Raw genomic sequence first — 19,025 nt, forward strand, 5'->3', positions numbered from 1 at the left:
GCAAATAACCCAAGTCTAGTTTATTGCCTTAGTAAGCCCAGCTTCGCAGGCTTATAATGTTACGGGTATAACTATACGGGTCACGCTTCCCTGCAGATTGTTTGTGAATATATAAAACAAACTCCGTCTATTCACGGGAGCTGTTTAGAATTGTCTAATTATGAGGAGTGATTAATATATTTAATATATGTTTGGATTCCAATGCACCAAATCGACTGTTCAACACTGTCAATCAACGGTAAAATTCAAGACTACCAACATCCGACCACCCACGGTCAGCAGGACCGGAGCATATTTAAAATAATCCGGTTTAAAAGCTCGGTTTAAAAGCGTACGCTAAATTCAAAAAGTCTAACTGGTGACAGTGGCACAAAAGGTAAAGCTATCTCCAAAATATTTACTTACGCTGTCGGTGGAGTAGGTTTTCATGGCCTCCTGTAGGGTGTCCTTTATTCTGTCTACCAGCATGTTACACAGCACGTTACAAAAGAGGGCCGGGTCCGGGGCCCCCGGTGATGCTGGTCCGGGACTGGTCAGGGTTTGTGTTGACTTGTCTGATCCTGAGGAGTGAGACGTGTTACGTGGCTGGTTAATGAAAATTATTCAGGAAATATTTCCCATATTTGGTGGGAGAGAGAGAGCAGAGTGGCGTCAAATGTGGCAGGAATGTTCCAACATAACTACCCAAAAATCAATTTTACACACAGTCACGTTTTACGCGGCAGATAATTTAAGATCATGAATACAGGGAATACCGATAAATTTAATAAAACACACAAGATATAACGGACCGCTCGTCAGTTGTACGGACACACAAAAACAGTGATCAAGAGGGTTGAGGAATATAATGTGTACCTGATTTGGGGCTACTGACAACGGGACTGGTCCTCTGAGTGGGAAGGAAGGTCGGTGCTCCGAGGAAGGGCGTTTGGAAACCTCTCATGACATGAGAGCTGCCGTTGAGCTGTCCGGAGATGAACGGAGAGGAGGAAGATACCATGAGTGGTTGAGAGGTCAACTGGTTTGGTGAAGACGACACGAACAGTTGTGATGACGACACGAGGTTCTGTGGTGACGTCACGTGGTGTTGTGATGACGTCATGTTGTGTAGGGGAGAGAGGGAGGGCGAGATGCGGGGAGTTGGTTCTAGGATTGACGTACTTGTATTGATCATCCTGAGATCGAGAGAAATATGTTATTTTCAAACACTAAAATGAATATCATTTTAGTGTCAATCGTGACGTGAATAATGTGATATATTATAACAATTGCGACCAAATAAGAGAGTTTGTCCTTTGTCAAGTCGCCTGCAATCCAATATACGGAGACTAAAACGTTTTAACTTTTCAAGGTTTTCAGACGAATTTCTGTTGAATTTGATATATAGTATTAGTAATACAATGAGCAGTGAAAAAAGCTGAGTGCTATATATAGTTAAGAAGATCAAATCACGGCCGGACATTGTTGACGGTGATTAAAGCTAAAAGCTTAACCTAACAGTGAAACCCGACCTTTCAGCAATATAAACCCCGACTGGTTTTATAAAGGAGTAAATGATGTGACAAGTATACGCCATCTACATATATTAAATCTATCAAATTGAGCAATTTAAAATTAAACTAGAACACGAGAACCCCGTCTCCCACAACATTGCTTTTAACACTGTATCGTAACAACTTTCACAAATGTGATTGAATAACGACCTCGATATATACTAGACTCAATCTATGCTTGGTCTGTGCCACAGCTAATTTAGAAATTTGTGAACACAATTGCACACACTTTCACAGTATTTACTAAAAATTTACTCTAAATCAAAGAGCGAGGGTCTCTTCTCCGAACACCTGCTTCACAGCAGACAAACAACAAAACAGTTCCCGACTACAAGTCAGCAGCTCCACCAGGTCTAATCCCCTGGATCTCGCCGAATTTTGAGTGGAGGAGAACCTCCAAAGGATTGGAGAGCGGGTTTTGTTCGGGTCACGGGTCAACAGCAGATAAGTGCGAAAACGTAATAATAGAATTGTTTTGTATGATATGGCACGCGGCTGACAGTACTGAGTTGTTCGACCTACTTTATCTTCGAGATGGGGGTGTTGCGAAATATAAGTACACCAGTCAACACTCAGCCTGAACATGTTCAACATTAGATCTGTATTGTCTTCCAGACTCGATAGTTGTGAAGAAACTCAACTTTAATGCGCTTTGTTGACCATGCATTATGTATGGTCAATTTGTCAACAAAAATAAAGGTAGCACTTATAAGTCACAGCAAAGTTTGAATTGAAAAAAACGAGCTACCCTTCTGATTGGCACGTTTCGATTCACAAAGGCAAAGTAGCTGCATATGATAATTATTGAGATGAGAAATTTAGCTGCTTTAGAACTTTTTAGGTCAAATTTACCAACGAATCTCTGCTCGTCGCAGAGGGAAATTAATACACAAAAAAAAGATTGGAAGAAAAATTCGAGGATAGATATTGGCTAAAGTGAGTAGTGTTGGACGTTGGTACTCTCATGGCGTTCTCAGTCAAGGGGAACGTTGAAACAAAAATGTGTGTCGGGGTGCAACCACGTACCAGCAGATGAAACTTGATGATCAAAAAAGGAAGTTGTCAAGATGAGCATACACACGGTGTAACATTATAACCGGAACTTTTAGAATAGCCACCAGAAGAGAGCGGATAAACTTAATAAGTTTTCCGCGGAGGATACCTATTCGAGCGGAGATTGGAAGTAAACTTCAAAAATGAGTCCTCAACCGAAATAGGTCGGGCTATAAGGGGGTGTCGCGCATGCCATCAGCCAGTTTGTCAGAAAAGGAGACAGAGAGAGAGAGAGACAGAGGAGATGTGTCAAGAATGGGATGAAAAGCAATTCAATCACAATGATCTGTCACACCTCTCCCTCACCTCCCTCGCTCGGGGAGGTTTTCTACCGTTTTGACAAAACCATACGTAACACTGCGACATACAAACGGCGACCATGTTCCAATTACAATTCACGGTTTGATGGGCAGCCAGAGCCGATCCTTGCTAATGAAGAATTTGGAGTGACAAATGGAGGATAATTATCGGTGATTGTATTGAATCTGGCTTTATTTTCTCAGGGCAGGGTGACAGCCAGCTGTATTTTTATGTTTGGTCAACAAGTAATACGTTTGCTGATCTCCGCGCTCGACAAAATATTGCAGTTTATTCGGGCTGGTTGAAGCTAATAAATGAGAGCAAGGAATGGAAATAACGAGCAATTGCTTCATCAAGGTCTTTATGTATCATGCAAACCAACATCTGGTAACAAAATCGAACTAAACACATGAGTCGGAAAATTGGCTTTAATCTAAATGCTAGGTTGGCGAGCAGGAGCTCCCGTAAAATTTAGGAAGAACTAGCTATCTAGCTAACTGGCCGCTCCTTATCATGAGCAATCATTACCTTCAATCTAAATCACCAAATGGGGGTCAGAAATATAACCGAAGAACCATAAAACCACATGCTTAGCATCATCTTGGTATGAAAATTGTGAATTAAATACCCATTTTATTTAAGCAAAAGTTAACTGAGCAAATTAGGATCTCCATCCAGCAAGTAACAACACCTATATTTCTGCCAATGTCGATTGACGATGATATAATGATACTAAAACGCATTAAGTTAAAATTCAGATAACATTTAAGTAGGCTATAATATGCCAAAGAGTGTTTTAGTGACTTGAAATAAGTATAAGTATTTACTTATATGATCTGCTTCGGCAAAATAATTTCAACATTTAAACGGAAATGGGAATCAGGTTCAAAACCACTCCTTAATTGATTAGCTACTAGCAAGATTGCACTGTCAAACACTTATCCGAAAAAGAGGGTTTCTAAGAAGCCACGATAAAATATTTGGCGAATCTGGTGATGACTTTAACAAGCTGCGACAAAAATAATGTTGCCCAAGTAGAATCGAACGCAAACAAAAAATATAGACAAAGGATCAACTTTCCTCAAAAGAAATGCTTAAATTTCATTATTGAGACAATCAATTCCAACCAAAGAGTTATTTTAAAGCTCACTGGCTCCGAAAACGATTTCACTGAAATTTTCAAGATCGTCACCCGCGGGTTGGAACTTTTTGTAATTGGTAACGGATAGCTAAGCGATGTCCATAATTCAGTTTAGGGAAACATTTTAGACATAAAATATTTAAATATGATTCGGAACAAAATTACTAATATCATCTTATAACGAGGTATCCGGTGATTTTTAGCAAAACATGGCCTCAAAGTCTAAAATAATAATATTCAAATTAGATCACTCAGAGATATACTCCGCCCGGGCATGAACAAGTCCCAGACTTGACGACACTAATTCAAATTTTCGTGCCCTACGGAAATTAAGTGTAGTTAAATTTCTGGCTTGATAATGACAATAACCCCATAAGCGAGCCCTATCGTCTATATCGAGGTGAAATTTAAAAATTAGCCCAGAAAGCTGATCAAGTGCTGAGAAAAAGAGCATGGTTTGACCCCCGGAGGGCGGAGAGGGGTGAGTGTGTTGATAACGACAGCTATGTGTCATGGAGCTCACCAAAGTCGAGCATCAATTAGACACTTAAATCGGCCGAAGCCTACCTCAGTGCTAAACAACAACGCATTTTAAACAAACTATCTTCCCGTAATTTGGGGTATATTGAACTCTAACAAAACAAATCTGCGTACCGCTGCTGCGCAAGTTTAAAACTATCGTCAAATTTGGGTTGGTAAGCTGACTACTGACGCCGTCAGAAGGTCGGAATCTTGCTTTTTGGACCACTTTTACAGGGGGATATAACACTGTGGAGCAAGAGGGATTGTTTTAAAGTTCCCGACTGTCATCACCACCTGAGTTTAAACTGCACGTGTGTGGGGGGTTCCGATGCCACCCTTCAAAAGGTGCATTCTCATTGGGTCCTTGCAGTCACGTGATGGGGACCGGTGGATTGGGTTGGAGGGGATCCCTGAAGTTGGTTTGATTTAGGAGGAGCTGCGGTGTTTGTTGTGACAGTACTCCTCGCTCCAAGTTCCGGATACCACTATCCACCCTGATCCTCCTCCTCGACCACCACGAGAGGCAAATTGTTACTCGTCAACAGGATGTTTTAAACAGAAATAAAATGTAGAAACTATTTGAATTTATCTGGGCGACCCCGTGTCAACTGAGATGTAGTGAGTAGTGATGGATAACACGTTTAACAGAAGGTTTTAGCAATTAGGATAGACGGACAACTCCAGGCACTCAAATGTTTTCAATGAACAAGAAACACGGGTTCAGCGCACTACCCCTGAAGTGAGGAAGAGAGGAGAAAACATTACCTCGGAACTGAGGAGGAGAGGAGAATTATTTAAACTTAGGATAGCGGCATTTCTATAAATATTGCAACACATAAACATGATGTTGCGTAATTGAAGTGCTGTAAGTTTTCGAAAAAACGGACTTGAAGGTCAGGTGATTAACTCATATGTTTTTTTCCGAAACTTTTTTTGGTGGTGACAACTTAAATCGCGCAGATTCAACATGTTTGAAAGGACAGAGTTAAATAACAAATTTTAACAAAACAGCTTTTGCCACCCACTCATCAATTTTGATTTTGGACAGCATTTGTGTAAGCAGATTTCAAAATTGTTCACCAAATGCTTATGCAGTATTTTGGTCTCATGACAAATATTCAAAACATTTCCGGTATTTGGCAAGTTTGTGGTTAATTAAGTTCCTCTGGAAAATTGATCCTCTCAAAGAGACACTACTTAACGCCTACAAGTCTGAGGATCAGTGAAATAATAGGTCATGATGGGTGCTAAGTGAGACGAAGTGGATCATCGCCCCAGCTCATAACTTGTAAGTTTTGGAAAAACTGCCTGTCACAAGCGGGTCGTTATTTCATTTGCCGATATTTTGACAGGAAAGTATTTTTGTTCCCTATGTAAGAATGTAACGAATGCTCTGTACCCATTTGTATTTGATCAGCTGTCTAGGGAATAGCCGAAGTGCACACCCGGAGTCTCTCATTGTGTGGGACGTCATCACAACACCACGTGACGTCATTAGAAGTTATGGTGATGCAAGGTTTCAGGGCTGACTGTAAAATTACAGCTTCAGTGCTTATCTCTCAGGACTATATGAGGGCTGGTGAAGGATCAAAGAAGGCTGGATATCGGGAGAGGAGGGCGTGTACTGCCTACCCACAAAGAGAACGCCTGTCACAGGGTCGGAATGCAGGTGCCGTTTTTAACCAACTGTCAAATGTTAGACCCCCACGTTATTTAAAGATGCTAATTTTGGCCGGCATTCTCTTTTCCAAAAGTTGTGGGAAACCTGAACTTGGCAACTTAAGAACTTCAAGAAAAAGTTAAATATTTATCTCTACGGAAGCAGCGCGAAAAGTCTGACAGGAAGAGAAAACCCAAAATTAAATTTTCCCCATTGAACTGTTATAATTGATTCCATTGGACCGTGCGAGTTGTATGATCTTGTGAGTGTAATTTACTTCTCCGCGGCGAAAAGACAAGCGTTGTAAAACAAATTTCAGGCTTTAAAAGAAGAGCATCAGTTCGCGACAGAGAATAAAGCACTAATTCTACCGATCTACAAAATAAAAATAAAATCAACGGAGCTCGAAAGAATCAAAGAAAAGCTCAACAAAAAATCTTGAAAACAAAAGCGCGATTGTACATTACGTTGCGAAGGAAGGTTTGGATTCTCGTCAAGACAATGAAGCCGATCCATTGCAGAAATACAAGTCAATGATTGGCTAGAAATGGTTGGTCACGTGACTGCGAGGCTTTAAATCGGTAACTTTGGGCACGCGTGCAGCGTGTCAATCAGAGTCCGCCCTCGTCCCCATGATTACAACAATCAAATCAGCCAAATTAACTTACAACCATCAATTTTAATTCTGAAAAACCAATTTCTATTGGAAATGACCTGGTCACGTGTCGTGTCAGCTTGGTGGGAGCTACTTTTACTTAACATGAAATCACACAAATTTACAAAAAGGGAGTTTGTATGTGTTTGATAATCATAAACAGCGAGAAAAGTAAAAGAAGATTTATGAGAAGTACAGGGGATGAAGCGGAGTGAGTATCTGGAGGAATTACTACTGACGGCACCCTTCATATAACTTAAGAAAACACTAATATTTCAATATTATATATTGGCCACCTACCTAACCTGAAGGCCCAATCCACCGAACAGGTAATACAGTATCCAAAGTGCTCTGGAATTTTCCTAAAATAGACAACCGCCACTTTTGGGAATTTCCCGGTATGAAAAGTACCGACCATACCCCGGTTGTGACACGTCACTCCAAATATCATCCTATTTACTCCAGAATGAGTAGTCCTAAGCATGTTACTTTCGAAATCCACAAGATTGTTGTACTTTTGTAGGACTTAAATCAAATGTATACTGATAAAAGTAAGTGCCAAGGTTTGTTTGTTTGTTTATAGAAGGTTTAAGCAGTATGGTATAGATTAAGGGGTGATCGAAACTAAACTTAATCCAAGTAGCAGCTACAAAATGTGCACTACACAAACCCTCGCCGGATAATATGATAACAGCTACTTTAAAAGTCTAAACTCTGGCTTGAAATACTCAAAAACTAGACCACACAACCTGATAAAGCCAGCTCCTTCAAACAATATCTAAACTCTACAAGCATACACAATAACACTCTAGCACTCTCTACTCTAGAGGTTACTAGAGTAGAGGTTATCTCATGAGAACACACAGCGACTGTGTCCAATAGTGTCCAGAGCCGCTGGCTGGTCCGTCTACATCACGTGACCTGAAATGTCATGCTCTGATTAGTCAGAATCAGGGCGTATACAGCACGGCTTCTGACAGACTCATTACCGGCAGTCTAAAAAGATTTGAAATTTATTAATTTAAAGTGCACCGATCGATGGTTGGGTGTCAACACGAGACGTGCTGTGGGCCCTCCTAATCCGTCACTGGTGATCTGACCAATCAAGAAAATTTGACAGGAGCTACTTCTCGGAGGGTCAACTAGCGTGATTAAACATTTGAGAGATAGGGGGGAGCGAGTCTGGGGCGATATCGTGGTGTCATGATCTGCATGTGATAGGCAAATGTTTGGGGTTGTTTATTTGTTGGGTGACATTAACCTAGCACCAACAGTTGGTATGTTGTAGGTATGCAGTGGCTAAGTATCATCAGGATTGGTTAACATTGATTTTAATCTAGCAGTAGTAGTAGGGCTGGGCAAGTGGTGGATTTAACAAATACTGATAAACTACGCCTACCCTTGGCACAGTTTTAACTTGAGTTTTCTTAAAATTAGGGTCCTCCATGAAATATATGGGTGTCCAAAATAGAGTCCAAGTTTTAAACAGTTAAACAATCAACATACGCAACAAAAGGCAAAATAAAGGAATCGTGTGTACGCCCTTATTGGGGTTTACTCACAGCAAAATTAGTTTAAACTAAGAAAAATCCGTGCCTTAAAATCTAGATTTCGTTTAATGGCAGAGAATATGCAACAGGGGTTCTCTCTGTTGTTATAAAAGCTAAAGTTATTTAGTTTAAAAGCAATCTCACGCTCTTGACAGATAGTCCGCTGAAATACTCCGAAAGTCAACTATCAATTGAATAAAAGTGCCGGCATCCTTCAAGCCCGTGTCAGGCGCTAAGCCTTTGAAAGGAACTTATAGAGAGACAACACCAGACTTTCATAACTACACAGTTTAATCAATTTACATTGTTTACGCTTAAAGCGGCACACGTGTCCTCACAAGACCAAGCAACAAACAAATTTGAACGAGGGGGATGGGTCCGACACGTATTTACAATGTGAGCTAGAAATCTCATTAATTTTCCTGCATTCAAAGCAGAAACTATCACCCTAGCTCTACCTAGACCTAGAGCACCAGTGGCGATCCTTCAATCAAATGCAAACATAAACAAAAAAGTTTAAGGGTAATATTTGATGGGGGTCCTCTTTAGAATTTTCTTGACCAACCGCAGAGAACTTGAAAATAACTGCACGTGCTACTGCTAGAGACATGAACAGACCCTCTCTTTCTCAAGGGACGCATCATCTTAATAGGACATGTGAACCATGATATGGCGACCTGTGAACGTGGTGAAATATTATTACATAGAATAACAGAGCCGTTACTGCGTTATACGGACTACAGTTACCTACTTAGAGTGGTTATAGGGACCGGAAGGGGGTAAGGGCGTGGTCTAGGCCCGAACCCTAGACTCTAGGGTTCGGGCTGTAGTAATGCAAAGTCTGAACATCTTTATACTGTTGCTCGACGTAAAAGCCAAAAATCAAAGGGAATATTATGTAACTTGTCTAAGTGTTAGATACGTCTTAGTGACCAAACCAGCACTGGTTGTACAGAAATGGCAGTCGTAAATTCACGTCGACGCAAACTTCACAATTTCAAAGGTTTCGATATTGCCACCTTGAATAGCCTTTGAAAGCAATATATTAATTCAAACGGTGTTTTAGGGTTAACAAGCATACCCTAGCAGCGCTGAACGTCACCCATTGGTTCCAGCTGACATCACGTGACACACACGTGGTGACCACACCAATATCTGGTTGGTCAATCTGTGTGATCGTATGTCAAACTAGTGCTGGATCTGTTTTATGGTCACTAGTTTGTTGTTTAAACTAATCAATATTTACACCCCCCAGCGAGAGCTCATGTTTTAAGATTAAACAAACGTAAACGCGTTGAGCTCAAACCAGATCAGCAGCGTGTTGGTGATCATGGTGGGAGGCCCCCCCCCTCCCCCCAGCCTTAAACAAATGCTGGATAAATTAGCAGCGAGATGGTGATCATGGTGGGAGGCCCCCCCCCCCAGCCTTAAACAAATCCTGGATAAATTAGCAGCGTGTTGGTGATCATGGTGGGAGGCCCCCCCCCAGCCTTAAACAAATCCTGGATAAAATAGCAGCGTGTTGGTGATCATGGTGGGAGGCCCCCCCCCAGCCTTAAACAAATCCCGGATAAATTAGCAGCCAGATGGAGGGCGTTTCAGGGTAACCGCGGGAGTCTATATTAAAGTATCAAGTATTGATATGTTACTGTGGGAATCAGAGGTTGGAATGGCCTAGATTATAAGTATCCGTGTCCGTGTGTGTTTGTGTGTGTTTGAGCTATTGCACCTGTACGTGTGGGTCGTGGGAGCCATGTTGTCCTATTACCAGGGGGTATCACAAGCTGTGTAGTAACCTGTAACAATCTAGCTAGAGGGGTTGTTGACGAGGTTAAGATCTCTAATTAGGAGGGTATCTCACCTGTCTAACTTTGTCATTATAATCTTATTTATCATCATTGGAAACATGCTGTTCATCAGATAGACTCTCTCAACGTGTTGAGAAGGTGTGCATGTAGTCGTCTGAAGTATATGAGATAAGCTGAGGCATTGGCCGTGAAATGTGATAGAAAAAGTTGTGTCTGTGGTAGTGATCAGGACATCATCACAACTCATGTCTTTAGAATTTTCTGAACTCACATACGATAATATGATAGTTAGACTAAAATTACGGTCATAAATCAAAGATTTCTCCAGAATTTTATGCAGTAGAGAATGTTTTAGAAACAGAAATAATAATATAACAGTAATCCTTCATGTGGTTAGAAAAAGAAGCCAAAACTATCCGGCCGGTGATTTGTTTCAGACGATCAATTGCTCTAACGCAACTCCATCCACTCGCAGTTTAATGCACCACGACCGGAAAGAATAATTTTGGCCTGAAAAATATAATCAGAAAATTGTATATGATAAAAATAAGGGGAGGGACATTAAGTTAAAGTTGATCAACTGATACTGATAATACTTTCATTTATCACCTCTCGGCTGCACTATCACGAGTGTTATTATTTTGATTATTTTTGTATCTCCCGTTCGTTTGATTACCTACTGTTTTTTGTGATTCATTTCTATCGGTTGAGAGATAAGCTCACCTACCTCTCATTGGTCCCTCACCCAGAAACCAGATGTCACGTGACATTTGAAAAAGAGCACGTGGTTGGGTGGTTTTGTGAGAAGCTCACATCACAAGATCGGCACGTGCTTCTATCTCCCGACCCTTGCCATTGTTACAGTTTCGTGATTAGCGTTTTTAATTCAGCGGGGAAAGACAAAACATTAATCAGCTCGCGTGCGTCGAACGTGCGATTTGGTGGGGCTTGATCTTCATTAATACCTGTTCTACCACCTTTGTCAAACCCGATTCGTTCGTCAACCCCCTTCAAGAAAATCAGAGCATTTTAATTACCAGACTTTAAATTGAAAGGATTAGGACAAGGCCCTGGGGTGTCCTTTGTTTTGGAGACAAGCATTATTTTCGAATGGAGTTGCAGAAAAAATAGATTAAATTGAAGGAGCGAAAAGGCATGAATTAGGGAGCAGTAGCCATTTTTTGGGGTGAATGAATCATGACCATTTATCATGACCTCAGGGTCGGAAATAAACGACTGACGATATATTTGAGCTGCTTGACAAAATCAATCGTGAATCTGGTAAAAACTTTTCAAATCGTTAAATTAGAGCTGTTGCCATCAATCCGGTAGATTAATCAAGCAGGAGGGTCCACGCCCTATCCCTGGTTATTACTGCATGACCCTGAAAGTCGTACAGTTCATGGCACTCAAACTCACCGGCTGGACTGTCTTTCCTCAAAACAAACAAAAGGCTGATAATTTCCTACCGATGCAAAACTCAAAAGATGCTGGGAAATGAAAATGGGAAATGTACACGGATATAACTAGGTATTCTATCTGATCAACCAATATCTGGCATGAATAAAAGTTGTATAGTTATCATTAAAAATGTATATTCTGAAATACTCAAAATATTCCACATCCCACTACAATAACCAATCACGTGTTCGCATTTTAACTAATTTGGTGGCTGACGCGGGTCACGAGAGGAGGTGAGGCCTATCTATTGGTGGGGGAATAAAGTCTCCTCTTTATATGTCTTGTTAATAAAACCGGTCTTGGCTAGTTATAGTTCAAATTGCTAGTCAGGTTTACACATGCCAACTGCTGAGTAGACAAAAGTCATATATTTATGGTATATAATTTGGGAGTCTCTCTCTCCAGCAGCAGGAGTTGGAGAATGGGGACGCGTTGTGAAAGCCACCGCAAGGAAGGCTTACTGTCGACGCCGACCAATCAAAAGAGTAGCTACAAAAAGACATTTTAAAAGATGGTTAAATCAGCAGTTATTCTTATGAGTAAAATAATAACTGCGAAATGTAACGGAGGCCCACGAAGGCCCACGAGAAAAACAATAGAAAACCCGACTCAACATAACATATGATAAATCGACCAAGAGGCCGGATAATGGCGGGGATTAACCGTTAAAGCTGTTATAACATGTGCTCTGATAACGTTTTTAATGTTCGGCAACTCTTACCGGAAACGAACTCGCTGCCATGGAGCACCAGTTATTTGACATTATTGGAGCACACTGTCAGCCAAGAGCTGCTACTAGGCGGTTATTATTTAAACAAAGTTGCGACTTGTTATTGTTAACAACAACAAATACACCTCGTCGGAACACCCCGTACAGTATACTCACACTGATACTGATACTTCTTGAAACGGAAAAATGTGAATCGCTAGGGTCGCACAGTCTTTCAGGTAAACGTATCCTGGGTCAACTAAAGTTCATTATTCATCAAGTCATGCGATAAGGAAAACCCTAGCCTAGCGGTCAGGCGGATGAATTGAAAGACAAGATAGGCAGGATTTCAGGGCTCCAATCCCACAACAAGCTCCTAAGCCAACTCCCCAACAAACTGTTCAGTAAGATCCCTCTACCCCTCGTTAAGTTATCTCCACTGGCTGGAAATCAGGGGAGGGTGAATATAATTAAAATAAGCATGAGGGCAGGGCTGTTTGTGGTCGTTTAATCCACACAGCCGGGAAACCATTACTGTTTCACTAGAACCACTGGAGCACATGTACCGCTGCATTATCTTGTCCCGGAACTAGGCCGGGTCTGCAGTGCAGTTCTAAAACTCCAACCAAAATGCAGAATATTGAGGAGGAATATGGGGTGGTTTGCCAGACCTTGGGTCAGTCTCCCAGTGATGGGGTGGTTTGTAGTGCACTGCAAAGCAGAAGGAGGATCGAAATACGGCACACGCATTTGTCACGTGATCCGCATTAGAAAACTGCAGAGACTTCCTAGTTCCGAATACTGACGTCATCAAGCCTCATATTGATCCCGTATGTTGATGACGTGAATTACATGTTGACTATAATTACATTGATGACGTTAATTACATTTCTATAGGTTTTGTGTTCAATCGTAGCATTGTTTGACTGCATAGAACATATAATTGTAAATAAGAAAAAAAATCTATAAAATTAAATATAACTTTAACTCATTGAATAAATCACCCCAATGACAGAGCAACGGAGGTTTCCAGAGAATCGTCAATTTTACGGGCTACATATACTCCTTAGACTCTCTTAGTCTTATGAGCGAGCAAATCGTAAAAAATTCATTATCAACGAGTTTCAACATTATTTCCACTGCCTTGGTATGTTACACGTAAACCTGAGGTCGAATGGAAATTGGAAAATCCAAGATTTATGAAATACCTACCAAGCAGATCTCACTGGTTCTCATTTATTTGTAACTTGAATTGTAACGTACTGATCCCTAAGCTTAATTATTATAAAATGAACAGCCAAGCTGCAAACTACTGTAAGACGTACAGGAACACGTTATTGGGCAATCAAATGGATATTCAGCTGCTGGTGGGGTGGCTTCTTGACCCACTGGTGAAATGGAGAACCAACCAATCAGGAGCCCTGTTTTATCCTTTCCAAAACCATTTAAAAGTTAAGATGGCAAACATGTCCTGTTATAATGGCAATCATGATCTCTGACTGGGAGCCAGCAGGAATCTCAAAAAATAATTGTAATAAGGTGTTGTTAAGGTGGCGGAGTTAATGGTGTTTTCAGCTAAATGGTGTTCCTTCAAAATAAATACAAAAAATTCAACATAATTCCCTGAGGACATGAACGCGTAAAAAACACCTTGCTGATTGAAATGGTGGACATTTTGATTAGAGTCGGTGGAAAATATACGGAAAAATGCTTAAAAACCTTTTAAGAAGATTGCTCTTGAAAGCTGCCCATTAGTATCATATTAATACCACACGTCAATTAAAAGCAGGGGATGGGTTCTCCATCGAAACTTTTTTTCCAAAACTTTTCTCAAGCAATCGAGTTTTAAGGTGGAGCTCAGGTATTTAAATGAGTGGCCACGTGATGCCCATATAAGGAGGTCGAGCAAAGGATACCGAGTCCAAATGGATATGCTTTTTTCAATAGTTATTGGTATTTAAAAAGTGATCCATTTGAGCTGCCATAGTAACGCAATCAAATTCGAAAGGATCGCCGCATAAGATTTCACAAAAATGAATTTATTTAAGAAAACAAACAACAGGTGACATTAAGAGGGTTACAAGTTTTTGACAGATAAAGTGTTGTGAGGTGGTAGCACTTTGCAGCTGGGAACTGGACCAGATTAATAATTTAGGATCTTAATTCTTAATGTAAAAACTTTCCCTGGGAGGATATCGAATTATCTCAAATTATCGAATTGTTGAGTTGATGAAACAAAGAAAGAGAAGCCCAATGAGTGAGCCAGAAACAAAACACAGCAATAACATTACAAATATTATTTGAGCTACGAAGTGATTTGATTCAAGAGAGAACGCGAGCCAATAAAGTGCACCTCCTGCGTCAAACGGTCGTCTCCACCACTTTAATGGTTCAGTCTGCCCACGTGACACGGCCCAAACTCGATCAGCCGGTTTAAACAGCCCGCTGTTATCTTGTTAGCGGAAAACAAAAAGGTGTAAATCGGATAAGCGCTGCTGAATAGTCAACAGAATTTGACTTGATGAGTCGGCTGCAGGTGCTCTTAATCCCAATCCTGATTAAACATTATGATGACGAGCTTGAGAAGACAGAAGCTCAATGTTTCACTTCCCCGTGTGTTTCATCACCTGTAACTGGGCCACGTGGGCGAGGTTAGTCACGTGGGCGAGGTAGGTCACGTGGGCAAGGGTCGGCATGTTTCATTAAGCCACAATTGGACAAACGGCCTCCTGATTGGTTTACCACTTAGTTAAAATTAAAGGCCAGCTCTTTCTCGAGATTTAAGTTAGCGAACATTGATGGAAACAATGATCCGATGCCAACTGTCAGACTAATTTTCTCTGATTTTTGATGAAGGTGGGAGGGAGGGTCACGAGAAAGAGAGAGGTGTATCCCATTGTGTTGGGGAGCCCTCTGATTGGTTGTTCAAGGTCACGAGGTGGGGAGACATGACCAGAAGTGATAGTATGCGATGGTGTCAAATGTGATTGTTGCTCTTTTGTCCAAAAAATAACAAAATTTGATGAGATTTTTATTCTTCGAGACGATCGGTTCAGCTAAACGGAGCAATGATAGAGGATGAAAAAGTAAGAGACTTGATCGAGGATTAACATTTGATTCAACTTGAACAATTCTTACCTTGCCCTCGACTTCTATTCGTACAACCAGAAAGATCAACTCAAAGCTTCGTGCAAAAGTAATGATGAGATGGTACGACAAAACTTTTGTGGGCAACAATTTAAGTACTGAAAGTTGAAACCGATATTTTCTCAGTTCTGGCTACCTCGGCTTCCGTACTCATGGTTCAATTTGTGTATCGTGAAAAGGTTCACCGCAAAATAAATGTCAGCTTGGTAACGAAGAAACAAGCATGTTATGTTTAAGAATCAAGGAAATATACTTTAAATGATTAAAAAAGCACGAGAATTTTCCACCCATAAAAATTTCATACGTTGAAATCACGGAGTCAATATAAAACTTTTTTTTCCTTAGAAGGGCCAATTTAGTTGGTGTACGAATATTGTGCTAAATGCAGCCGAGGGTGTTCTGAAGAAGTATGGGAAACGAACTCACAGAATCGAACTATGGAACAAGGCCTCTTCTAACTTGACCTACTTTCTTAACAGTTCTGGGTATTTTAAATGGACATGAATTAATTGAAAAAAGAAAAGTTGTTATAAAAAGTAAAATTTAATAGGTGAATGGTATTAATAGTTAAGTTGTCAAAAGTCAAACATGTGTTGTAATCGTTTTATACAATTACTATAAAAATGTCATGATAATATTATTTCTAGTAATATAAAATATAATCATTCATGTGGGTACGTCGATTAACCACCGTCCCGAAGCGGTGCCATTGTCTACCCGCGCCTAACCGACTGCCCGGCACATTGAGAGACACACACAGCCCGCCACACGCCAAGAAATCGGCAACTTGCTACAGCTGAAACAATAAGGCAGCTTCTGTCTAATATAAGACCTTATCTATTTAAGTTAAACTTTAACGCCTTTTTGTCAATATATGCTGTCTAAAATTAGACTCATACGGTACTCGGTAGCTGTAGGCCGTAGGGCGTGTAACCATCTTTCTATGATGAACTCAGATTATCTGTTGCTCGCCCTAAACGCTTGAGTGCACTTTGTCAATAGACTCGGTTTTAACTTTAACGAATGTGTGCAGTTTATCCGCGTATCAGAAACATTCTGACCTGGTACCAGTACCAGTACCAGTACCAGTACCAGTACCAGTACCAGTACCAGTACCAGTACCAGTACCAGTACCAGTACCAGTACCAGTACCAGTACCAGTACCAGTACCAGTGCCAGTACCAGTACCAGTACCAGTACCGGAGGCTAATTTTAGAAATTTCCATAAATATTGGGACAAGGAAGAGCTGAAGTGACATAAAATTAAATACCAAAGTAATTTTCAAATGTTTTGGGTATTTATACTGCAATGAGACTTGAGAGGAACAATCTTGGGCAAAAAGAATTGCTATACTCCACAATGCGCTAAAAAGATTTTAATCGATATCGAACAAATGGTTCCACAAAAAATGTACTTAAATTGATTGACTGAAAAAACAGCTATGCTAGTTATGAAATGTGATAGCACCAAGTACGTAGTGGTACTGCAGAAAGTGTTGTAGCACGCATTACAGATGGAAATAAAGGAAAGTAATTTTCATGGGTTAACTTAATCTTAATATGTATTTGATGATAAACTGCTAGAACAATGAGAAGAGTCTGTTCACAACTTTCCAAGATCAGCATTTAATTTTTGGATCGATTTTCAATTTCAGTCTGTCACTAATCTCAAATCTGACATACTCAACCACATAAGTCTAACGAATAAAAATTAGGAGATCAGCGAAATGTTTAATATCTTGTAGTAACAAGCTCAACCAAATATCAAATCCATTGTTCGTATTTATACTTGTGTTAGTGTTGGCTCATCTTACCTCCTCAAAGCTCACCAGGTTTGATACCTGGGTATAATGAAAATGTATAAAGCTGAAAAGTGTTACCTCTTTGATCGCAGCTCTTACATTTAATCCATTTAATTGTTACGTTGAACAATACCAACTCTCGGCACAATACGAATTATCGGCACATTAAGAACAGCTACTCAGTTGGAGCTAAGTCTCCCCCCTCTTAGCAAGGGGTGAGGAGACCCCTGGCGACACATATTTCAGCTGTAATTCTCCGTAATCACATGAGAACTTAACTAGTTATACAAGTATTATGAGTAAGAGTTGAACAATTTTGCCTCTTAAAAAAGATTATTATTTATTAACCTGAGACCGCATTTTTTTAATGCGATTTTAAAACCACAATTTGTAGTTGATAAGACATCGAATAAGTTTAGAAGTAGAACAACGATAAAAATAAAATTGTTAACGAACACAAAAATGACAGACCGCATTGGATGAAAGCGTAAGTTGAGTAACGAATCGTAACCAAGGAACGAACCACTGGATTAGGTTGAACTGGATAAAATACGCAAACCCCACGGACACGTGATAGTCATTGACATATCACGTGGGTATGACGTCACGTCGTCAAGGAAACAAGTAACAGTCACGTGCTCATCAGCAGTGCGAATCCCGGCTGGTATGAAGCGATACAGACAGCAAACTACGAGTAAATGGCGAGGAAAGGAGGGCGGCTTGAGTATGTTTAGGATTTAGCTAGATCGCAGCCTTGTGTGGCACGTGATCGACTCTTAACGGGGACCCTCTCCTATCAATTATCTTATCATACGATAATTGATAAAATTTTAACCTGCTCAATTTGGAGCGTGCTAATACTCGGGGTAAGTAGCTCCTGCACGTGCCAGCGGGCCCTAAACTCTTCAAATTTTTATTCAACTCAGCTCTGAGGTAACCATGCTCACAGTGAGAGGAGAGGGAGCCTCTCACTCGTCTCCCTCCTCGTTAAGGGGTGTGCACTGGGGGGGGAGGAATACGAGGGGGGTTTTTGGGGAGCGATGCACGTGGGGGCGGGCACCAAACTACCAATCATAACACGGTCATTGGTTTCGAGGAGTGAAGCCAGTGCCGGAACAGCTGTGTTGCCAAGCAACACATTCGATATGTATCCGAGATATTGGATCAGGCCTGACAATTACATGGTTTAGTTAATAAAGTTCCAGGGTTTTGATGAGGGCCCCACCCGACATCCAACTAATTAGTAATCGAATTCACCAAAAATATCAACTCACTTAAGTATTGCATAGCGGCTGGGGAATCATGCTTAGCAATAATGATGCCGAGAGGACGCAGGTAAAAAGATATCAAGTTTCTATAGTTACCCTTCGCGCGTGCGCACGTGATCACTCATAAGCACTCTATCATGCTGATGCAGGCTTACTTTTTCACATGTGCTAAGGCAGCCACCACAAAACAGAACCCGGTAATTGCATCACGTGATGCTGAGGAGAGCCCCTTATTGGTGGAGGACCTTATATTTGAAAAGTTTGAAAGGAAGGCACGTTCGCACGTGTTGGGGTTGAAGGTGTTTCAGCTGGGTGTCGGGCAATTATGTGGCCGAAGAGCACTTAAACCAAATCATTGTCGCAACCATCTGTATGATACAGCAGGATTCAAGCCTT

General features: G+C 40.8%; 1 protein-coding gene across 2 annotated transcripts in view; it reads right to left on the bottom strand.

Annotated features, from left to right (window-relative positions):
* The window catches only part of LOC134819018 (zinc finger and BTB domain-containing protein 16-A-like), a 50,273-nt gene that overhangs the window by 9,419 nt on the left and 21,829 nt on the right, over window positions 1-19,025 (bottom strand). For both annotated transcript variants that reach the window (XM_063828772.1, XM_063828771.1), the window contains exons 3-4: window positions 856-1,175; window positions 406-560 (exon numbers count right to left, since the gene is read on the bottom strand). In XM_063828772.1, coding sequence (XP_063684842.1) covers window positions 406-560; window positions 856-1,174 — 474 coding nt within the window. In that variant the 5' untranslated portion in view covers window position 1,175. The remainder of the gene's footprint in view (window positions 1-405; window positions 561-855; window positions 1,176-19,025) is intronic.

This window comes from Bolinopsis microptera, chromosome 7 (assembly GCF_026151205.1).
Source record: "Bolinopsis microptera isolate Bmic1 chromosome 7, MBARI_Bmic_1.0, whole genome shotgun sequence".
Classification (NCBI taxonomy): domain Eukaryota; kingdom Metazoa; phylum Ctenophora; class Tentaculata; order Lobata; family Bolinopsidae; genus Bolinopsis; species Bolinopsis microptera.